The sequence below is a fragment of the Salvia splendens genome, chromosome 15 (assembly GCF_004379255.2).
Source record: "Salvia splendens isolate huo1 chromosome 15, SspV2, whole genome shotgun sequence".
NCBI classification, from domain to species: Eukaryota; Viridiplantae; Streptophyta; class Magnoliopsida; order Lamiales; family Lamiaceae; genus Salvia; species Salvia splendens.
In genome coordinates, this window is record NC_056046.1 from 193066 (window position 1) to 217751 (window position 24686).

The 24686-nt window shown below is 36.4% G+C and overlaps 5 protein-coding genes across 9 annotated transcripts; 4 read left to right on the forward strand and 1 right to left on the reverse strand.

The window, feature by feature from the left end:
* Positions 1–262: 262 nt before the first annotated feature.
* LOC121767106 (homeobox-leucine zipper protein ROC1-like) lies at positions 263–2497 on the forward strand. 5 transcript variants are annotated; one of them, XR_006043037.1, is made up of 7 exons: positions 263–973; positions 1065–1204; positions 1265–1394; positions 1466–1513; positions 1634–1735; positions 1805–1916; positions 2008–2497. XR_006043037.1 is itself a non-coding variant. In XM_042163300.1 (6 exons), the coding sequence occupies exons 1-5, from the start codon at positions 877–879 to the stop codon at positions 1717–1719; spliced, it is 501 nt and encodes a 166-aa protein (XP_042019234.1). In that variant the 5' UTR covers positions 263–876; the 3' UTR covers positions 1720–1735; positions 2008–2497. The 5 variants fall into 5 exon arrangements, 2 of the variants coding, with proteins under 2 accessions (XP_042019234.1, XP_042019232.1); XR_006043036.1 differs by having other exon boundaries at positions 267–973; positions 1829–1916; XM_042163300.1 differs by lacking the exon at positions 1805–1916.
* A 158-nt stretch (positions 2498–2655) lies between these two features.
* LOC121767105 (eukaryotic translation initiation factor 6-2-like) lies at positions 2656–4823 on the reverse strand. Its single transcript, XM_042163297.1, has 7 exons — positions 4673–4823; positions 4365–4394; positions 4195–4291; positions 3986–4116; positions 3580–3710; positions 3226–3336; positions 2656–3127 (listed from the first exon to the last, which is right to left on the reverse strand). Exons 2-7 carry the CDS (start codon positions 4372–4374, stop codon positions 2870–2872), a joined length of 738 nt encoding a protein of 245 aa, XP_042019231.1. The 5' UTR covers positions 4375–4394; positions 4673–4823; the 3' UTR covers positions 2656–2869.
* A 1991-nt stretch (positions 4824–6814) lies between these two features.
* LOC121768178 (protein GRIM REAPER-like) lies at positions 6815–7315 on the forward strand. Its single transcript, XM_042164560.1, has one exon. The coding sequence runs from the start codon at positions 6839–6841 to the stop codon at positions 7313–7315; it is 477 nt and encodes a 158-aa protein (XP_042020494.1). The 5' UTR covers positions 6815–6838.
* Positions 7316–16975: 9660 nt separating this feature from the next.
* LOC121767988 (homeobox-leucine zipper protein ATHB-52-like) lies at positions 16976–17588 on the forward strand. Its single transcript, XM_042164319.1, has one exon. It carries the CDS (start codon positions 17028–17030, stop codon positions 17517–17519), a length of 492 nt encoding a protein of 163 aa, XP_042020253.1. The 5' UTR covers positions 16976–17027; the 3' UTR covers positions 17520–17588.
* Positions 17589–20575: 2987 nt separating this feature from the next.
* Positions 20576–22310, forward strand: LOC121767589 (anthocyanidin 3-O-glucoside 2'''-O-xylosyltransferase-like). The gene has a single exon (XM_042163892.1). The coding sequence runs from the start codon at positions 20614–20616 to the stop codon at positions 22087–22089; it is 1476 nt and encodes a 491-aa protein (XP_042019826.1). The 5' UTR covers positions 20576–20613; the 3' UTR covers positions 22090–22310.
* The last annotated feature ends 2376 nt before the right edge of the window (positions 22311–24686 follow it).

A 24686-nucleotide genomic window follows, 5' to 3' on the forward strand; every position in this document is an offset into this window, starting at 1 on the left:
TACAAATGATGATGATGATTGGCAGGTATGTTTTCTGTCATGAAAATGAAGCATTTGGATGCCATAATTTCGAAATGAGATTGGGAAATACTCCTATTAGGTATTAGTAATACTCAATTAAAGATGGAATAAACACTTGCTGTATGACCATTCATTTCTTGTTTCTTCCCACTTGCAGTCTCTTAATTATCAACCTCTCTTTGGTTTCACCAATTTTATTACAATATTAATTGTACAAGGAGTTGAGTAACTAACCAGATTAGCAGAGGCCAGTGTAACTAATACATATAGTATGTCACAAACACAACTCTTAGTTGTGTGATGGAATTAACCTCAATATGATTTGATTGGTTTTTCCTTCACTTATTATATTATTATCATTATTGGATTTTGGTATGAAACCTCAGGTCTCCACTTCACTTATCATATATGCTTCAATGAATGGGAGCAATTATAAGGGACATTAGTTGGACAACATATATGCAACGGGCGAGCGATCTCCTCGTGGCCGTCTCATCGGGTGCTGAGGAGCACAAGGCAAGGATTCTCGGCCACTGAAGAGCTCAGGCTAGTGGCTCAAGAACAACACTCCTTGTGGACCGTGGCTATGAGACTCTCAATCAAACAGAATACAAGAGAAGGTTCGAACCACTTCATCCAACTTTGGAGGAGATTTTTCGACTCATATCACAAGGGAAGCCGCGTGACCTCAATGAGAACGTCGATTGTCACGTGAGCTTTGAAGGTTCTAGGGCCAATGAGGTGGCTTACAGAAGCCCTGTTTGCCTTGTGAGTATGTTCATGGATGAGGTAAGTAAGAGTTTATAATTAATGCAACGATAAGCAGCAATATACCTTCTCACTCAAACAGGATAAATGGACATCAACATTCTCAAATATAGTCTCCAAGGCCATAAATCTAGCAGGTTTAACCACAGGGGACATGGAGAATGCAAATGGATCTGTTCAAGTGGTAAATTCTCAACTACATATCTTCACTTTCTGTTTTAAAAACTGGTAAATATATCTTTGTTCGTTCGTTCGCTTACCTGACAACTAAGCAGATGTATGCAGAGTTTCACATCTGCTCTCCTCTTATCTCGCCGATGTTTCCCTTGAAACTTTCCACCCTAATCCATTCCCAACATCCAAAAGAAAGCCATCAGGCTGCCTGATTCAAGCCCTCGGGGATGGAGTATCAAAGGTAAACGAAACCTAAGCTCGTTGCTCCTCAATCCATTGCTCATCACACCGAAATTCCCAGGTTACTTGGGTGGAACACAGTTCGGAATCAGGGGTGGCATACAGCGCCAAGCGCTGGATTTCGACCCTGGAGAGACAATGCGAAAGAATTGCAACTCTAGAGGCGCGAGACGACTCTCTTAATGACAAAGGTGGTCCATATTCTAAGTTCCTAACAAAAAAATTTCAAGAAAAGCCTCACAAATGCTGATCCTATGCACAGGTTCAGGAGCTGCTACGAATGGTCTATTGAGATTGGCAGGAAGAATGAGTAAGACATTTTAATTTGAAGATTTTCTCAACTATGGAAAGTGGATGGAGAGGAGTGAATCTACCAGGAGTTGATGGGATCCTAATCAAGAACTGGTTGATCCTTGATGACCTTCAACAGATCCCTCCTCGAGTAGCCGTGTCGATCGCAACATCAGTCTGGCTACCTGTGAAACAAGATCAAGTGTTCAACCTCCTAAGGAATGAGCAAAACAGAGCTAAGGTGCTAAATACTTCTAACTGAAGCTGAAAAATGAAGTTTTAATTAAATTTTCAGATTTGATTCTTATAGGAAAGAAATATTTATCACCTGCAGTGGGGTATTCTAGCATATGGTATGGAAGTTGAAGAAGTCGTACGCATTTCTTCACCTCGAAACTCCAGACTCGATCTCAGTTGTTTCCGTAGGCTATATAATCTCATCTCCTTTGATCGATCACATATACTTATACTAGTATAATATACTAACACAAAGGGATTTACTCATTTCTGCAGCAACGGTCAAAGAGAGGTGTAATCACGTACCTGCAAGAGAGCTACAACGATTCTGTGGCGTGCTACACAGGCTACGCTCCCGTGGATGTCCGGACAATGCACCCACATTCTGCAAGGAGGAACTGCAGATTCTGTGGCAATCTTGCCTTCAGGGTTCGTCATTCTACCTGATGGATCTACGGACCAAAGCAGTATCCTCACTGTCGCATTTCAGATCATCGATGAAGAACTAGCAACACCACAAGAGCTGCCGGAAAGCTCACTGATCACGGCGTGCTCACTGATCAGAGATACAGTTTCTCTGATTCAAACAGCCCTTCTACAGGAATTGAACTGGTCTCCACCTTCCTAAACACCAATGCTTTTGGCATTACTTTTAATAGATTGGTTAAATGTATTGTGTGTAGGACTTTTGGATAATGAACTAGTGTCACACTTTACCATTAATTAATTTTAGTTAATTCATAGCATACTAATTTGAGTTTAAAAATGAGTTATTGTATCGTATCACTATCAGATTGCTATCATCCTGTTGTTGACATGTTCATATGCTGGTCGTGTTCGTGTTTAAATGAAACGGGTCATGTTCATCATGTCAACATTCGGGTTTGGACTTTTTGAGTCGTGTCAACACAATAACAACCTAACTTGCAAAAAATTTGTCACATAAAAACAACTCAATCTGGACAACTTGACAGACTTTCTGAATACATATAGAAACCTTACTGAATTGTCATAGTAATACATCACAATTAAAACGCCACAACAAAAGATGTTATACACACACACACACTAACGAAATCTGTTCATACTGCCCAAGTACAAGCAAGTTGTGGCTTCAGAAACATATGAAGATGTGTTCTCACACGTAGGTGTCGATCAATGATTTTCTCATTTCATCAACAAGGGCACTAGGTTTAGCTTCTCTCAACTTGAACACGCTCTCGATGACAGACAACTCCGTAGCAGTCGTGTCTGACCCACAGAAAGCTGTCCAGTCGTTGACTGTCAAGCCAGCAGCTATCACGTCGCTACCACGGTTCACTGTCCCAGCCACCAAAGGAACTTGGAGGAGGGTAGAGAGTTCGTCTAGATCTTCTATGGATGTGTGGGGATGAACCTGTCGTAAAAAATGAGTTTGATGTCACAATGGCAAAAACAATCAAGATCCTTCCCTCGCTCTGTGATCCTAACTTCAACACAGAATTGAATCCTTACCAAGCCACCTATGTTGGAGAAGGTACAATAACTGCCGACAATAATATTGCCTGCTACAGTCTGGCGGAAAACTTCCACACCAAGCACATCTGCGATCAATTCCTCAGTTTCCTAACAGACAATATTGAACATCAGTAAGCGCTCTCCACTCTAGGTGCATCACTACTAAAGGTAAAAACTGTACGAGTTTAATTTACAACTTTTTAATGGACACAGTTTTCTTCTTTTCTACACAGACAATATTGAACAGGACTGAGCATTAAGATCATTGAAAAAAATGCACAGAGGCAAAGTAACATCCACCAAAACTAAAACAGACTGCAGGAAAGGTAACTGAGTGCAATCTATGTTTACCTTGTCAAGATCAGGATGTGTAAGAGCAACATGATCATTGCAGGAAATACAGTTCCCGAGAGCAGATAATCTCTCCTCAATTCGCTGAACAACAACAGAGTCTGGGAGACTGTTCCGTAAGTGCTGAAGCTCTATCATAAGCACAATTCAGATTCAGCATTAGGTTTAAAAAATCAGAACAACATAATGTATTATTCTTATCCCTACGAGACTACAATCCTATGACTTAAACAATTAAAGCAAGATAAATGACTAGGGCTTCAACAACAACATCCCGGCATAGCCCAGTGTAATCTTTAACAGTATATAAAGCTCTTACATATATGAAATATGACCTAACAACATAAGCATCCAGTGAGCATGAAGTTCGGATACACAAAATACATTAAATTAGTTCTCGAATAACCTTGATCGGTAGTATTGTGAGGCAAAAGCAAACCCTTCTTATTTCCAGCACACAGGCGTCCGATGATCCTGGTACCAGCAATGGAGGTTTTGACCACAGGAATTACATCAGCCAACTCAGCCTCAAATGTGCTGCCACCAAACACAAAGTGTTATACAATGAAGTAAAAATTATTATCACCACTATATAATCTGTTACAAGTATGATACCTGTAAAAATTCTCCGAACCCCCAATTGCAACCAGGCAATATGCATTGGTAAGCTTGGAGAAAACCCCAACCTCACAATTATTCTCGTATTGCAATCCTGTGAGCTCAAAAAATAAACAAAATGACTCTTTGCTCCAATCATCAATTTTAAAGGGACCACTTTCACTTACTTGTTGCCATAGTAAAAGATAGGATCAAATCTGTACAAAAAAACAATAATTAAACTGAATCAAAATCTTCAATACAAAATTAAAAGGAACTGGAAGCTTGATAACAAAACTGCAGAGCTCAGGGGCAATCAACCTTAAATTATTATATCCCTTGTTAAAATCACCGCTATAGATGAACTAATTACTCTAATCGTACGGCAAGAACAAGCCCAAGTTTACGTTTTTCATCAGGTTTTGAGCTGTATAATCGAATATTAACGTGTCTATTTGAAATATTTCTTACAAAATTGACATGTTAAGAGAAATACCGTAGTAAAAGGGGATAAAGGTTGGAGGAGGAGGAGGACGGCGCGGCGGTGCTGATTGAAATGAAGAAGAAGCGCGGCGCGGTTCTTGAATCTTGATCCTAGGGATTCACAAGTGGAGTATTTTAATTTTATTATTATTTGGGGACTTCAATTATTTTTTGGGGGAATATGGGCTTATGTTTTGGACCAAAAGTTATTCCATGGGCTAGATAAAGGTAAAAATAAGTAAATTTAAGTATTTTTTATTGATGAATTGATTAATTTTTAGTTTATTTTATTTTTACCTACCTATCTTTTAAATAGCTAATCATATGTTCAACTCTAATTCGATACATAATTTTATGTAGTACCCCGTCCCACAATAAGAGTCATGTTTTGTCATTACGGTTCGTCACACAATAAGAGTTTTATTTCATTTTTACCATAAATAGTAGGTAGGTCTCACATTCCACCAACTTATTTCACTCACATTTTGCTATAAAACTAATATATATAAAAGTATGACTCATATTCCACTAACTTATTCAACCCACTTTTCTTTACATTTCTTAAAATTCGTGCCATAACTAAACAAGACTCTAATTCCGGGACAAAGAGAGTATTGTTATATGAATAAAGTGAAAAAATTAAAGTAGGACAGATGAAAAAAGTAGAAAGATGAGTATTTCTATATTTAGAAATGTGTCATTTTGAATGAGACGTCCCAAAAAGAAAAATTTGTCATACCGAGAAAATAATTATCAATCAATTTTACTTCTATTATAGGAAGGAAACACCTTCTTAGTATATTATACTTACATAAAGGTGTATTACAATAGAGTGTGAGTCATTGATTTAATCATTTTGAGTAAAAGACCATGAAAATTGAAAATCTTGACATGGTACATTGCTAACTACTATGATTGTAATACCGCAAGTTATGGTTAGAGATGTTTGTCGTGTGAAGGAGCGTGAAAGCCGCCGGCTAAGAGCACAAAGTGCCAACTTAAAACACTGCAAGTCAACGCCACATAGTTAGGCCTAAAGTCAAAGCACTTGATCGTTGACTTTTCACCATTCCATTTCCATCTTTGTTTTTTCTTCAAATTTTGTGTAGGTCGGTGGACCATGTTGTAGGAGTATCATACTGTTTGCAATTTTTTTATTGGTCCGAGTATATAATGAGGAAGTATTTCGGTGTACATAGTAGATGTTGACATTGTATGCAAAATAATCAATGAAATATATATATATATATATATATATATATATATATATATATATATATATATATATATATATATATTGGTCTAATGGTAGAATGATGGATGAGACAATGTCTAACTAATTAAGGCCAAGGATCTCAGATTTGAGTGTACCATAACTTGTCGAACCATACTGATCACTCCTACGACCTAACAAGTAAGCTTGTGATAAGTATATGATCAACTTAATATATTTTACATGATACGAACACTTGCCCTCCTTAGGAAAAAAGACAAATTAATTCATTTTGAGGATCTAACATCGGAAGTGGTGAGAAAGAAGAAATGCTTAGTTCGGTTCATCCGGCGGAATAATGGGATCCATAACTCAATTCATTAGTTATTCATATTTCCAGTTATAATATTATTAATTCATGTGGTTCGTTGTCACGCTCGTAGTCGTAGGCTCAAATTACAGTACATGACTAGCTAACACAATATTAAGTTAATTTTCGTTTGGTCGACTTAATAATTAACTGTCAAATTGGATTTATGAATTAAAATACAATATTCTAATTTCTTAGATCGAGCTACTATCATCACAGAAAGACATAAAATCATTACCATTTAACATCCCTATTAATATTTAATACTCCTAATACATTCTAGAAGTAGAATCTTGCCACGAGGGAGTTCATAATAATCATTTCCAACTTCAAAAAAGTCGTTTAATTAGAACAAGTCAGCTTCGCTTATAGTCAACCTTTCTCCAATCAATCTAACATTGATCAAGTGACATATATTTATTCTTCTATAATTACATTTATAATTAAAATGTTAGGCAAAGAATCTAGACTTTTATAGTAACATGCACATTCAACAACACAAGTGACTTCAATACTATATATACATCTCTAATTTAATAACATCATTTATCCCACAAAAATCTCCCTTCATTTCCACTTTACATGCTAGAGAGACAATGGCCAAAACCCTAAATATCCTCAATCTCTTCACCATTCTCTCCCTTATACTATTCCTACAACATTTCCAAACCTCCCTATCTTTGGAGGATGAGGAGATCGAGGGCGACTACTACGTCCTCGACTCCAACCCCACTAGCACCAGCACGAGGCCAAGAACCAGCCGGTTCTTGACATCCGCGTTGAAGAAGATCAAGAAGGGCACGAGCTGCGACGCCAAGACGAACCCTTATGTGTGCAATGGGGTGGGGGCAAACAAGGGCACGAGCCTTCTCTACTGCTGCAAGAAGCACTGTCGCAACGTACTAGGCGACCGCAACAACTGCGGGGTGTGCGGCCACAAGTGCCGCTTCGGGGAGCGGTGTTGCGGCGGCGTTTGCACGAATGTTTTGGGGAACAATGCTAATTGTGGGAAATGTGGCAAAAAGTGTTCTCGTGGGGTCAAGTGTGAGTATGGCTACTGTGGATATGCATGAGGTGTTTTTACCTCTAATGTTACTTGTGATTTCAGGTTGCTAGTTTGGATAGTTCCTTTCTTAATTAATTGATGGATTCATTTTTGAATTGTAACTCATAAATTTCTTATTTATATACATCACAATCCGTGCTCTCTAAATGGCGCCTTTGAATAACTTCACTTCGTGTGTTTCCCATATTTTATTGTTTTCGGATCTTGGTTTAACATTTGTGGAGCTCAAATATTCATACAATATTTTTGGCATTGCTGATTAGAAGAACAATATAAATTAATTGAGTTGAGTCGCGCGAAGGAATAGATTATGAAATTCTGTCTCATTCCATGATTTTAAAAAGTAAGTAAGAAAACTGAGAAATGTGATCCGTTAAAAAATAATTTTATTGGAAATTTGTGGGTAAAAAACATCAATATATTAGGATCATATTTTTGGGTTGTATAGTACTAACTGCAAACACACATTCAAACTTTAAAGTTGAAGGATTGACAAAAGTGAGCCAAATTTCATAATTTGAATTAATAATAAAGGCAAACAGAAAATCAAAATTAGTAATTAATTATGTCATACATATAGATAGATAAGCTAACTCCAGAAGCAATCGAGCTCACTCCCTTCCACCTTGTGACCCACATTTATTTGATGGGCGGTGGGTGGCGGCGTGAAGAACAACGGCAGCTGGAGATTCTCGTGGAGCGATCTCAGGCTCGGAAATGCAGGAATTGGAGCATAAGATGATGGCAAAATTTCGGGATCAGAGTTGTGATTGGAGAAACAGGGCACGTGCTCCGTGGAAGGTTCTAGAAGGGAGGCTGACGACGGCGAACTTACTTCGGTCGGCCTTTTCTTGCCAGCGCCGCTCTTAATGTAACATCAAATCCATTTATTAACACGCTCACCATCCCTTATTATATAAGAAAGTGGCGCTTAATTTCATAATTGGAGAAAATTTGTAGCCAACTATAGCGATAAATGACAACTCATAAAGACAAAAAAAAGGGTGGCTTGATTAACCTGTAAATCTCATTTCGCTTTCACAATAATAATTATAATACGGTTAATAATACAGCTTTGAAATCACTGCTGTTGCACAATTATTTCCTTCTGAAGTTCAATAATGCCATCTTAATGTCTACACACCTGATCAATTAAATCCCACCAACTACTATATATTTTCTTACATCCACGTAAATATCTACTTATATTAGCTTAAAAATTACTCATTCCATAACCAATAAAGTTTCTTTTTTGAAGATGTACTGATAAATAGAGAAGAAATAATATACAAAGTGTGGTGTTATGGAGTATGATGATGATGATGTCCTATGTATCATTAAAATATGTACGGCACTACTTTAGAGCATAGTATTGCAATTACCAACAAACAACAAATTGAGTATACTACTTCGTATTTAATCATCAACTAAATTAAATAATCATCATGAATTGAATATGTACGTAGTAGTGGTAATTAGCAAAGTTTGGTTGAAGCCTATACTCATGCATAGCCCAATCAGTCTTGTCTCCATGGTAGAAGTTCTTCATCCCAACCAGCTTCCCACTGTAAATCTCCCTGTGGATTTCCAGTAGCCGGTCGGTCGGTCTCGGAGGGTGAAGAAGTACCATTCCTTTTCCTTCTCCCCAATCTTCGCTCTTCATCGGTTCAGTGCTTCCTGGTTGATCTCCATTTATGATGAGATTGAGAGGTGACAAAAATGAAACCTGGCTTAACAATTTATATCTCTCTCTTCGCCTTAGGTAGATGCTATTTGAGTACGAAATGCAATGCAAGTATGTGTATGTATTTGTCTGAATATGCGTGCGTGCGTGAGAAAGTGTGCAGGTACTCCTTTGTCAGTGCATTAGAAAACGAAATGGAAACCAATTTTCATGGACAAAATCAAGAGAGATTGCGATGAATTCAGCTGGGATCGATTAAAGCTGATTCATGTATCATGTGTCAGCATCACAGTACAAGATCAAATAAAACTTCTACCCTGATGAAAAAAGTGCAGTCTATTACTATTAGTACTATTTATAGTATAAATAAATCGGGATTCTTATTCACATTCGCGGATGGAGAGAGTAACTCATACTACTAAAATATAAAAAAAAATTAAAATATTGCTCTCTCCATCTTACTATAAGTTACTCGTATCCTTTAAATATGGAGTAGTAATTTTTTAATCTTGTATGTGTAAAAGAAACATCACAACTAGTATATTGGAACGGAGGTCATTTTAAGCACACAAGTCATTAATATTTTGTCAATGAACTATCCAAAAAACACTAATCAATTTTGAAGTGGTAGTTAAAGTATCACCATCTCATTTATTATAGCAGCAAACCTCCATATATATAATTCGAAATACTATTGTTATACAGTAATAAATTTTAGTTGAATTTAATGTGGGTCACCTTGTGTATAATAAATGTGCATTGGAAAAGATAAAATAAAGAGATTGGTAAGGGTTAATCCCCTTCCACGTGATGTATCATGTATGTCAAAATTGAAAATAAACCAAAGTTTCTTAAAAATCAAGGGTAAAATGTTATTTGAAGACATTATTTTGTCAAAATTGTTGATATATCAAGGATTACAACATCAACATGTGACCAAGTAGGATTGTATAGGCTGTTGCGTGACGCATGTAGTGACCTTTATGCATATGGTTTGGTTTGATGTTTATCTTGTTAGTTTGGATAAGTCTTGACCACAAAAAGGCTTCCTATGAAACTAGAACATCATATTTTGGCTCCGACTGCCCACGTCGTACATCCATCCAAAAGGAAAACCATTCCCAAATTAATCTGAATCTAAAAGCTTTAGAAATCCGTATCCGCGTACCTGCATTCTTTTACTAGTGTAATATTTGTGTGCACGATGAATCACGTAAATTAAAAGGGAATGCACGTACATCTGGATGTATGAATAAGACGTGGCATGCAGGCTAATGCTAACTAAAATTGCATACACTCACAACCCTCCATTCAAACCAATATTACAATTAAAGGGATTCTTGGACTGCTAACGGCCAATGCAGGTACAAATTCTAATAAATGAACTTCTGATTGTCAGAAAGTTGCGTTGAACAGTGCATAGTTCTCACAATAAGAAGTTTTTTGATATGGAAGACTAAATATATTATGTATGCACTGATCAGATCGCTGAGACTGCGAAGAGGCTAGGCCATGTGGCTTTTGGCGCGGATCCATTTGTGGCCATGGCTCCGGTGATCACTCTAGGATCTTTGTCCAAGAGATGGTTGGTGCCGGGTTGGCGCCTTGGCTGGTTGGTTACAAGCGATCCTCATGGCAACATCTTGAAGAGCCCTAAGGTTGAAATTCATGTATGTTTATTAATTATACTGCATTAGGTGAAGCTGAATGTTTCATTGCTCAAAGATATTAATGATGGTATTGATTTCTGTTTCAAGCTGGCCAAAGAGGAATCTTCCAGGTAATGTCTCATTTCAATAGGCCGTTATCTAAACTAAAAATTCAATAGAGATTTCGAGTAACAAACACTTGGATATAAGTTATAATTATAGTAGTATGTTGTTGTGGTTCCCTTTCTCTATCTATTTCCTCAATTCCACTAATTATTTGTCGTATTTTTAGGCAAATACACCATCAAAAAAGTTGAACATTATAAACTAGCTACTTGTGCAGGAGCTGCTGCAGTAGGCCTCAAGCATTTGCAATTGCAATTGCAATTGCAGTTGAGCCATCTTCTCTCCATCAAGCGTTGCAAAGAGTTCGTTCTTTTTGCCACAGACATTACTAAATGCACGTATGTAATCTTCAATCCGTTGATTAACCCATATACACAATACCTCTAATAATGCATAATATACTGAGATAATGACAATTAAGAGCTACATAATGCACTACCTAAACCAAATAATGCACATACGTATATTCCAATAACAACAATTTGTTAGTAATGTCTACGTACTATACCCTAGCCCCTAAGCTTATTAAACCCTTAGGGGAAACAAGAAACGTGTGTCAAACATCATAACATGGTACATCTTATTCGTATGCATTGAAGTTCACATATTGTGCATTATATAGTTAATAACATCCATTACTCGTGACAATTTGGTGAATTATTCGTATCGTTTTATAATTTGTTATTAATGCGTACGTACTATACCCTAGCCCCTAAGCTTATTAAACCCTTAGGGGAAACAAGAAACGTGTGTCAAACATCATAACACAACATATCTTGTTCGTATGCATTGCAGTTCACAAATTGTGCATTATATAGTCAATTATATCCATTACTCGTTACCATGTGAAGATTACATACGTATCTACGTACTATACCCTAGCCCCTAAGCTTATTAAACCCTTAGGGGAAACAAGAAACGTGTGTCCAACCATCATAACATGGTACATCTTATTCGTATGCATTGCAGTTCACATATTGTGCATTATATAGTCAATTATATGCATTACTCGTGACCATGTGGTGCATTATTCGCAGATACCAAAATGTGGCAGTTACTTTTCCGTCTAATGTCAATAATAACCCTGTAATGCATACAACCACCTTCTATAATGCAACACGGAACCAGTTTTATAGAATCAATCTGATCCGTTGATGCCTTAGATCTAACGCGTAATATTAAGAAGGAAAAATGATCTAAGATGTGAAAAGGAGAATAACGCTCCTATATATATATATATATATATATATTCCATATGCCAAAATTCAGTTCAAAGTGCAATTAATGTTTGCTTGCTATATTGATACATGAACTAGTATTTGAACCTCAAGTATTACGCAGTCGTAGTATGTGGGGATACTCTGTCTACCCACCTATGTATAGAACAAATATACGATGTGTTAGTATTTACTCCAATTTAATTAGTGATATTATCACATTTACTATACTTTTTAAAAGGATCAAATTGCAAGAATCAAGAATTTTAGTCAATCGTTCAACTTTCAATAATGATAGGAGGGGGGAGAGCAATAGAAAAAACTATTGTCAAATTTTTGGTTTATATGTAAGAGTGAGATTATCTGAAAATGTAACCGATTCTTTCGTTTCTTTGGGCTGTTGGCCATATGCCGGGAGTTTCAGATTTAATACCGATATTTTAGCACCAAATCCAATAAATCTAAGTGTAGTAATTGGCGTATTGATCTTGAAATTTTGACATTTTTCTCGATAATCTCATAATCTCATATTTTGAAAAATTATACATGTTGTGGCAAACAAACAATACTACTATTTGCGCAAAATATTCAACTGCTTTAACAACAATACAACATCTTTTAATTCACCCGTCAATTACGTCTTAAAATTTTACACATTTACACACCACATCAATCAATTCTTATACATACCAAAGCGGAAATTTTTGTCTTGGACAATTAAGACCAATGTTAAAATTATGAATAATTGACCATTTTTGAAAACTGTGAAATTAACAATAATTTGACTAAACTTTATAATTTTTTTTGGCAATTACCTTTCTAAAAAGCTAATACTGTATGGTTTTAAAAAATTGGTTGCTAGTCAATCCAAAAAAATAATACTAAAAAATAAAATAAATCATAACCTCAAAAAACCAAAATTTAAACATCAGTGTATAACTAAATGCACCAATATGCAATAATTAATTTTTAAAAAATTGGTATATTTACACAATACATTCATTTTCATAATAAATGCACGCACATCAAATAAATGCAATTCCAAATTTACATGTCTATTTACAGCCCACGATTGAAGACTATATGATGTCAACAACTTGCCGACGGCTGTGGCGTCAACCGTCAAGGCTTCTTGAATCTGAATTCTGACTGCGATACCAATTGGTTTGACTGACTTGGCAAATGGAGTAATTATGTTAAATGATGTTCGATTGACTAATATAGCCCCATACTTAATTTCTAATAATATCATGTACTATTTTAATTAACCTTCACATACTGCTCAATTGAGTAGATATAATCTGATAGTCCTTAATTTTAGTTCAATATCACGTATTATAATTAACATTGACATAGTGTGTATTTTTCTTATACATGTAACAATATTAATTTAAATCTCGAGTAATGACACAAACTTCGAAACAAAATGGGGCTGCGAGAGTGGATGACTGTACGAACATTTGAAGGCCACATAACATAAAAAGGCCCCCACGAGGAAAACATTGAAATTAAAGTCAAGTTCTCCAATATTGAATATTTAATCATTCAATGATGGTCAAGTTATTTCTATTGTTTTACATAAAAATGTTTTAAATAAAAGTGATCATTTTTATGAAAATTGATGGTTGTGCTTACTTCTTAGGGCACGTTCGGTGACTGCTAATTGGCCATATATAAGGTGAAATATGGGTATTTATGGCGGTTTGGTGTTGACTAAATATATATGCACGGCCCACGATTTGACAGAAGGCTCTCCGACGTGATTTTTAATTGTGTTCACACAGCACACCAAGAAATGAATGCAAAATGACTTCGCTGCCCTTGTGAATGGACTCACCCCCAAATCCCAAAAACGAAAATCATTTGCATCAAGCTAAAGCATTCTTTCTCTCTCTATGCTCTCGCCAATGCACACTCGAAGGCATCTGTAGTTGCTGTGAGATTTGTAGGGATCTAAGAGAATGACCTTTTGAAGACAACCGACGGATTGATGGTGACCGCCTCTGTCGCCGAACTCATGTAAGTAATAGACCAGCTACCGCTTCGTGATGTAGCGGACTTGAGCGTCGTTGAGCGGACTGCTGTTGCTGTCGATGTGAGCCGTGGAAGCATCAACGATTCAGCGGAGGAGCAGGAGGAGAAGAAAAGAGCTAGCAGCAGCAGCAGCGCGACACCGCTCCACGAAATGCAGCGATTCTTTTGCTTCATCTCACACCAGACATCTATATGCAGCATCTGAGAATGAGGTTTGTATATGCCTTATTTCAGCCTACCGCTGCGAAATGCGGCGGAGATCTGGGCGGAGAATGGGGAGAGGAAGGGGGATAGTAGGTGGAATTATGAAAATTTGGTGAGGACATTTTTGTCAAATCCGCACCAAAACGTGATGTGTTGCTACTCTCGGCCAACAAAATATTAAACACTGAAGAGTGAGTTATTAATCAGATTTGGTAGGGCCCACACGTTTCATTTCTTCTAAGATTTGTTTCCTTCCAAACTAATTAAGGAAGACCGAACACGCCCTTAGTGTCTTAGCGGTACTAGAGTGTTAGATGGATAAAATTTGAAAATCGTATACAAAAAGATAAATTGTCATGAACATACGATATATTTTGGCAAATTATTGTCTTATTGTAACTTTAAAAGTTGATCATAAAAATTATTTTTTCATTTTTTTCAAATTTTCCACTGAGTCTAATTTGGGTGAAATTGTATCAAACGTAACATGCGAAATTTATACGCAAACGAAATCGCCTATAAATTTGGTAATTGTTATTCTTGATTTTTCCGTATTTACCCCTGAAATAATTAACTACGATTTCGGGTCAGTCTTTGCTCCAACCCCGCTAGCCCAAGGCCGTCTCGTATTTCTAACCATTGAGACCTTCGTCCAGAAAATTATAGGCAATTGCCAAATATGAATTACTAATGATAGCCATTAATAAATTAAAGTAAACTATCCGAATTGATTTCTAGTAACGTACTGATTAAGTAATTTGATCTAGGCGTTGATTATCTTACAAACTTCATTAAAGTTATTGAACCTGCTTAATAAATTTGCTGTGGGAAAATAGTAAAGTTATACTATTAATGTATTCATGGCACGCTCTAGCCCATGATCACAAGGTCAAGAGAGTATTTATCAATGGATAAATAAATAGAAATTTTAAAAATTAATATGTTAGCTCAAATTTTTGGTAAGCATTAACCAATGTACTACTACTGGATCAACCCATCCACACAGCTAAGAACATTTAATTATATATAACATGATGAATTCATTATTCGTTGGATCTGCAGAACACAAAACACTTGCTATATACTATAAGTAAATTTTCATAATTTAAGAGCCAACAATAATTATTTATATAATTAAGTTAAAATATATCATACACATATTTTTCACAAAAAACTACTACTATCTTCTATAAACACATTCAATTATTTTTTCTATTTTTTAAGAAATTGATTTTTTTTTTGCAGTCTATAATTATGTAATTTTCAATTTTAGAATTTATATATGCCATTCAGTTTTCGTTTCAGTTTTCTTAACTATGTATTTTAAAATTCATGTTATGCAGTATTAATTTATAGGAGTAGTTGTTTTATATAATTTACATTAATTTTAGTTTTATTAATAAATCTTAATTATAATATGTAATTTAGATAAAAGATTAAATAATAAATACGTAGGGTATCAAATGCTTAAGATTTAAGTGGGTTTTGCGTATGCATAGGAATATATGTAGTGAAGATAAACACATGAATAGCGCAAGTCCTTAAAATTGAAGTGTTTTTTCATGCAAGTCGGATATTTTTGCTCTAACTAGAAAACATTGATAAATACATTACAATTACATTATACACATCCATCTTATTTATTGAAATCCATTTGGTGCAATGAAAAAGCTCGCCTAAGTTCATGCTCCGAACTTGGAACTCAATTTGTATTGTTATTATATTTATAAGCCAAATCATTCAACATAATCCAGAAATAGATAAACTATTTTAATAAGTAGAATATATATTATCCCAACCCCACAACCTAAAAGACAAGAATAGAATGATAAAGAAAAAAGAGAGACTATTTCTAGACTTTCAAAAGTAGGACCAAACCCACGTGAACACAGTCCCCTCGATCGGCCCTCAGCCACCACCACCTACGACTATATATATGATAAATAAACCTCATATATCTAATTAAATTTTCAAAACCCACATAAATACGGAGTATTAATTAAACTATACTAGAGTACTTACTTTCCCACAAATTTGCCTGTGGCAGAGTCAAAAGTTTCACGTCATCTGCATAAGAATATACTCCATCTTTCTGCCATTAAACGTCACACTTTAACTCTGCCCGAGTTTTACAAAAGTAAATTGAAAAAGTTAATTGAATGTGGTCCATTACCAAAGTTAGTAAAAAAAATAAGTTTGACAGGTATTGGTGGACGGACCAAAGAAGAAACTAGTGAAAAATAATGATGGACCGAGGGAGTATTTCATAGCTTCGAGTCAAAAGAAAAGTTAAACTTGATTAACATAAATTTGACAATATATCATAAAATCATGTTTTCATTATAGTACTATTAGTCTTAAAACAATGAGGAATAATAATATTAGAAAAATGAATTAGCTATATGATCTTGCAATATATTAGTAATGTTTTTCATGGTTTTAACTCATTAGTGGTGACACCAACATATGATTACATGGTTGTCATATCAAATATAATTTCACCTAAAGATTCTATTCTAATGATAATTGCAAATAAATTCAAATTATTTTATTTTTCTAATTAATTATTAAAATTAATGGAACAAGGTACAATTTGCATAATTTTCTGGCAATTTATGTAGCATTTCAAAATTGAGGGAGTCTATGGCCCCACTCTCCTATAATTTTGACATCCTTGCGTTGCACCCTCTATATATATATATATATATATATATATATATATATATATTATACACACACTATCTCTCTCCAAATCCCACATTCACCATAATTTCCTATTCCAATAGAAAAAGAAATTAACAAAGAATGAAGCCTCAAACTCCAAAAACACTGAAGAAGCGGCTGAATGAGGAGCAAGTGCGGCTGCTAGAAGCCAGCTTCGACGCTGCCAAGAAGCTCGAGCCGGAGCGCAAGTTCCAGCTGGCGCGGGACCTCAGGGTCCCGCCCCGCCAGATTGCCATCTGGTACCAGAACAAGCGCGCCCGCTGGAAGAACCAGAGCCTCGAGTTAGACCACGGCGTCAGCCAGGTCCGGCTCGAGGCCGCGCTGGCCGATAAAAGAGAGCTCGAGAAGGAAGTAGACATGCTTCGCGCTGAGCTGAGGCGAGCTCAGGACATGTTGATCGCCGGCGGTCGGGTGTCGGCGGTTTCCAGCTGCTGCCACGAGGGTGGCGGCTCGAGCCTTAACGATGACTCGGCTAACTGGCCGAATGTGGAAGAGCTATATGCTTGTTTGATGCCAAAGGGGCAAAATTGTCCGGTTTCCGAAGTTATCAATGAGAGAGATTATTGGGTGTAACTTAACTTACTATTTTTAGTACCATCATCGGTTTAATAAAGTGTGATAATGTTAATTTTGTTTGGATCATGTTTGGTTTATTTGTCTTGTTGTTGTTTAGAACCTCCGTTCTAAGTTAGAGATTGAATATATTCACGGATTCAGGTATTGTCGAGGGTCGACTGATTCCACTGTCAGCCCATGAGGATAGAAAAAATTGATTGTATTTGTCATTTGTGGTTGCTGCTTATCCCATGGTGCGGCAACTCCCCCCTAACCATATACTCCCTCTGTCCCATTAGAAATGAAACGTTTTCCTTTTTGGTATGTCCCATTAAAAATGAAACGTTTCTAAAAATGGAAACAATACTCTCTCTACTTTTTCTTATCTCTTACTTTACTCTCTCTTCATTAACTCACAAAACAACACTACATAAAATCTTGTGCCGAAAATCAAATGTTGCATATTTAATGGGACGGAGGGAGTATAAAGTTTGAGGTTCACTTTTGTTCTTTATTCGTCCTTTACTCTCAACTACAATCACACGCCTCATCCTTCCGATACGGGCCACGACTTGATCCATTGTCTGACCCTATGCAAGTTTCGTTTATGGATTGTATATACATTGGCCGAGATAATATTTTCGGAGGGTAGGATTTCAATCTGTTGAAGAATTCGTGAATATTTTGGTGATCAATTGTATGACTGAGGCAAATCATTTTTGGACTTTAAGCCATCTTTAGTCAAAACTCAAAAAGGTATTAAGTCGCAATAAACTCAAAGAGGAAGTTAATTTTGAGTAATCGTATTTAGTATTTATTAAGTACGGAAAGATGAAGTATTTTAACGATGAGACATTTAAATTTTAAAAAATTGCCAATGTAATTTAGGGATATGGTTTACATTGAATAGGCCATTTTTGAAAACTTGAGCTAGTTTAATTGAATTGGACTAGATTACGAAGTAGGAATTAAATGGGAGATGGATTGGAGATAGAGAGAGTTGGACTTATTTTTGGGCCTGTAGTTTAATTAGGTTAGGCTGGATAATACTAAATGGGCGTTTATCTCAATTAAATGGGCTGCTCTTCATATTTTAACTGTCTATGATTTAAAAGGTGAATATGACACTAATAATGAGAGGGAAATTAGTCTTGTTTCAAATTTTTGCCAGGGATAGATTTTGGTTGATTAGATTAACGAATACTAAGATTGAGTTTTGAAGGATTGCATAATCGAATTGAGTTCAAATTAATCAATCAATTGTAGGATGTAATGGATTAGCATATATAATATATTAATCTTAATTATCTGAGCTATCACCTAATGTAAACAAGTCCTTATAATCTTGTTATGATCCGTCAGTATATCTGTCGTTATAAATCTATCCATAATTTTTTGTAATGTCCCAAAATTCGTCTAATTAAAGTTTTAAAAAAAAGAACAAGATTTTCGTTTTGCTTGTTCACTTCAGGCTATAAATCATTTTCATCTCAGGAGTAAAAAAAAGAATCATCACAACTAACGTCTTGTTTTTTAGTCGTGTTGTTTGACCCACCTACCTAAAGCAACATTCTATATACACACTCAAAAATGTAATCATTAGTTTAATTTTAATTAGGTTGTCAACTATAGATTCTTGAATTTCACCAAACCATGAGCTTTAATTAATGCTGATATATTAACTAACTTGTTCCTTTGATTAGTTATTTACTCCTATTTGTTTATTAGCAAGGAGTAGTGCTACTCAAAAGATAGATATTTTAATTACTGTTTTGTTATTCCTAGAATGTGACTTTTTTAAGTATGAAATGTAGCTCATAATCAATCATTGACACACTACATGAAAACAAAAAAAAAATCAAAAGAAAATTTCGTAATTTTAAGCAACTCATCCCAATAAACATAGAGGAAGAATTTCTATACAAGTAAACAATATTATAAGCTCATTCACCAACTCACCTCAATCATACCTTCGATCAAACATACTTTATGTGCAATGTTTAAAATAAACAATGAAGAAAAAAAATTTCATGTCATTCAGTTGATACTAAATTTCAATTATTTGTTGATTTGAATTACATACAAGACAATACGTTATATATATCTTTCTTATTTGTTTTTGTTTTTGTCTTGAGTTTTTTTAGAATTACATTCACCACATATCACTATATATAGTTATAAAACCAGATTATATAAATATATTGAAATTTGTAAGAAAATGGAGTAACACTTTTATAATAGTAGTATTAATAGAAAGTTACACGATCACATCTATCAAGTAGTATCTACATTGATATGTTTAAAGAAACTATTTAATACTAGTATTAATTAGGTAGTTTTAGGGATTACGTCTCCCACCATAAATAAGTAAATCATTAGTTAAAAAATAATTAGGTCGTCCAACTTAATTATAAAAATAATAAAATGTCCACTAACAGACCTCGTCAATATATAATTTTGCTAATGCTGATGTTTTATTAAATCATCATTTTTTTTTCAAATGATGCTTGGCACTATACTTCTGTCCTCAATTATTTATATATTTGTCAAAAGTGGGAAACTTTAAATCCTCGGAATTTGACAGTGTTTTAATAGAGTAATTATTTGATGTTGGAGCTGTATCTAAATTTGATGTCACCCCAAATAAAAAATGATGATTCATTGTATCAATTAAATGAACTGATCAGACATTTATACAGGGATATTTATTCAGTGCATTTGAATTTGAACATATAAGACAATTAAATACAATTAAATTTAATTTCAAATCTTATATTTAGCACTTATCATGAATTTAACCAAATTTACTATTCTTTCAAAGAACAAACTTCATCGTCCAGAATAAATAGTCATATTATTGGGATTGGATCCATTGGCATTGACCAATATCCTACTCTAGGAAAAAGAAGTGGTCTGGCATCATACAATAACAAAACAAATGGAGAACCAAAATAAAGAAACATCCAACTAGTCACCAACAAAAGAAGAAGAAGAAGATCACAATTCATCACTAACAAAATAAACAATTGGAAGAAGGCCAAACAAATAAAAAAGAAATCACATTCCACCAACCCACAATCAGTACAATCACCAAACTTCACCACTCATATATATGAATACCCCTTTCTTTCCACTCATAATCACATATCATCATCTCTCTCAAGAAAAAGAAAAAGAAAAAGAAGAAGAAAAAGAAGAAGAAGAAGCCATGCCTGACCTATCAAAGACAAAGAAGCTCCACATAGCAATGTACCCATGGGTAGCCATAGGCCACATCACCCCCTTCATCCACCTAGCCAATTCCCTTGCCTCCCGCGGCCACACCATCTCCATCCTCCTCCCTCAAAAAGCCATCCTCCAGCTCGCCCACCACAACCTCCACCCCTCCCTCATCCACTTCCACCTCATCTCCATCCCCCACGTCCCCGGCCTCCCCCCCGGCGCCCAGACCGCCTCCGACATCGACATCACCGACAAAGACCCCCTCGCCATCGCCTTCGACTCCACCGCCCCCCAAGTCCAATCCCTCCTCCTCTCCCTCCGCCCCGACCTCGTCTTCTACGACTTCGCCGACTGGATCCCCTCTCTCGCCGCCTCCATCGGCGCCAAAACCGTCTGCCACAACGTCATCTGCGCCTCCTGCATGGCCATCGGCATCGTCCCTGCCCGCTCCATCCCCAAACACCGCCCCATGACCGCCGACGAGCTGGCCCAGACTCCCCCTGGCTACCCCTCCTCCACCATCGTCCTCCGCGGCCAGGAGGCCCTCTCCCTCTCCTTCATCGCCATGGACTACGGCGCCTCCCGCTTCGACGCCAGGATAACCGCCGCCATGAGCCGCTGCGACGCCATCGGCATCCGCACCTGCCGAGAGCTCGAGGGGCCCATGTGCGACTACCTATCCGACCAGTACAAAAAACCGGTTCTATTAACCGGTCCGGTCCTTCCTCTAGTTTCTGCCCATGGGCAGAAACTAGAGGAAAAATGGGAAAACTGGCTATCCAGTTTCCCGCCAAAATCAGTGCTATACTGCGCCTTTGGGAGTCAGATGATTCTGAAAAAGGAGCAGTTTCAGGAGCTGGTGCTAGGGTTTGAGATGACGGGGCGGCCGTTCTTCGTGGCGGTGTCGAAGCCGCACGGGGTGGAGACGATGGAGGAGGCGCTGCCGGAGGGGTTTCTGGAGAGGGTGGGGGGGAGGGGGGTGGTGCATGGGGGGTGGGTGCAGCAGGCGCAGATACTGAGCCACCCCTCGGTGGGGTGCTTCGTCAGCCACTGCGGGTTCGGGTCGATGTGGGAGTCGCTGCTGAGCGACTGCCAGATCGTGCTCGTCCCGCGGCTGGCGGATCAGATACTGAACACCCGCCTGCTGGCCGGTGAGCTGGAGGTGGCGGTGGAGGTGGCGCGTGGGGACATGGGGAGGTTCTCGAAGGAGGATCTGTGCGCGGCCGTGGAGGCGGCGATGGAGGAGGGGAGCGGCGTCGGGGAGGTGGTGAGGCGGAATCATGCAAAGTGGAGGGAGGTGTTTTCTGGGGAAGGGTATATGGAGAATTATATTGATGGCTTTATCCAACAATTGTACCAAATTTAGGGTTTTAATTACTACTACTATGTTTTTATACTTTTAAGATTTGTGATTGTATTAATGTGTAAAGCATGTCTTGAAATTTGATCTGTGCATTATATGAGTGTTTGGCAAACAATTGGACCAAACACTTTTAGGCTTTGGTTTTGAGATCTTATTGTGGAGTATGTAAAGTGGATTTTATGCAATGTCTTTCTTATTTATGGAAACTAGATCATTTACATAAATCAGTTCATGTGTTTCATTTTTTTAGTGCAAATTTGATCATAAAGAAGGATTATTTTGAGTAGCTAGCCAGAGATCCATAAAATAGAACTCGTGAGATTAGATACTACCCTCTCCGTCCCACATAATTTGTCCCATTTTTCCATTTCAGTCTGTCCCACATAATTAGTGGACCTCATATTCCACTAACTCATTCATACTCACATTTTATTATAAAACTAATATATAAAAGTAGGACTTGCATTTCACTAACCTTTTCAGCTCACCTTTCATTACATTTCTTAAAACCCGTGTCCGGTCAAAGTGAGACGAATTATCCAGGACGGAGAGAGTATCATGAAGAAAGTCTTTGTCAGTACAAACAAAAATGAACCACAACATCAAAGAATTTGGCCGAAATGCTCAATATGTGATCATCCGGATCCGTTCAAAAGACCAAATAAAACGTACTGAATTTTTATTTTTGGCTCTTATGGGCCGGTAATCGTATGAATTATTATATGGTAATTTAATTTATTTTTTAATTACAACAATGAGTAGTAGTAGCTTTTTCTGACTTATATATATTGATGACCACTGGTTAGTTTTTAGGTCGTGCTTGGTTGTAATTATGGACCCAATTCAAACCACAATCAATATTATCTTAATTAAGCCAATAAGATTGAGTAGGAAATGGTAACAACTACTTAGTTTTTTATATGATCACTTATTCCCTCCTTGTGTTTGGATTACCCAACCTGACTGACTAGGTCAATTGGAATTTTATATGCAACGCACACATGACAAAATGAGAGCTGATCACATAAAATATACTCCATAGGCATTCATTCTCTTACTAAAACTCTTGTCATCAGAATTGGGCCATAGCTAAATTGGGCTATAATATAACTTATGTATGCTGGGCTTAAAATAATTGATGGAGTAGTTGTGTAATTGTTATAGGCCATTTGAATTTACTTTTTTCATAATATAATATTAATGGTAATTAACATTTCCTACAAATTACAAATAAGTAAATCGTATTTGCATGTAAATTAACATCTAAATTTTCCCCAAATTTGGGGTTTTGATATCAACTTTAAAATTTGTGTGTAAATTACTAGTACTACTTGATATGTTTGTTCTGATTTTGTGTCCATTCCAAATTGCATTACTAACAATACTTAATGAAAAGGATATAATATATCAGCTAAAATGAAGTCACATTGTCTTGTACTGATATTAAATTAAATAATTTGATCAGTTTAGGTATGGCGTCCATTTCAAATCAGCAATTTAATTAACATCTATGATGTTACTGTACTCGTGCAGTCGTGCTCTTATGTAATCTTTCATGTGAACGTCAACGTAGCAAACTGCATTACCACAAAAACAGTAGAGATAGCATGAGGCATGTGACACACGTAATAAATAGACTACGAAAAGCTAAGAATTAAGATGTTTATTTATTGTTGGGAAACTTTTCAATTTTATTTTCCCTTTAATCGGTATTCGATTAACATAATTTTAGTACTAATTCATTAGGCGAAACTGATTTACAACCTAAAACAACCGAGGGAGGAGTGAGTAATTATTTTCGCAACGTTGGTTTAAAATTGTAATTTCATAATGTAAGATTAAAAAATGTCACCAACATGGGTTGTGTCTTGCTTCTAGACTCTTGGGTCGAAATGGTATTGGGGTTCTACCATCGTCCACGAGGGTTGAAAAACTCCATTAAATTCGGTCAACAGAGTTGTCTCCCATCATATAGTACGACAGTTTAGCCTCAAACCTTCTGGACTGACGTCATTCTTCATCTGTCATCCATTGTTAGCGACGGCCACTACACTGTCTCTGCCTTCCGATCCCAATATTATTAACTGTGCCTGACCTCACGAGTTGCGTTCAGTGGACCGATCCACCAGTAGTCTTAACACAAATTCAATGCATTTGGGCACGTAAATCCAGATAGGCTCATGTATGGTTTCCCATCACGTATCCGAATATCCATAATCTTTGTCCTCATTTTTTGTGTGTAATTTAATCGAGACAAACTGCAATCAATTATAAAATGAGGTCAGAATTAGAAAATTAGGAATATAATCACTGTTTAAAATATCTAATAGTCGTTACCAGAAAAAAAAAATCCGAAAAATTAGCAGCAAAATAGTCAGAATTATCAATTTCTTGCTCAGCAACAAAAGACAAAGCACATGGGCTGTTGTGATGCTATCCTCTTCTAAAATTTGAATGACATTCATTTTGTTCCAATTAAATTCATGCACCTCATTATTTCCTCCTATCTATCTAGAATGAGGTTACGTAGTAGTATAATAAAACAAAAATATATAAATATAATGTGATGACAGCTGTACTTCATGTTATGAATAATTATT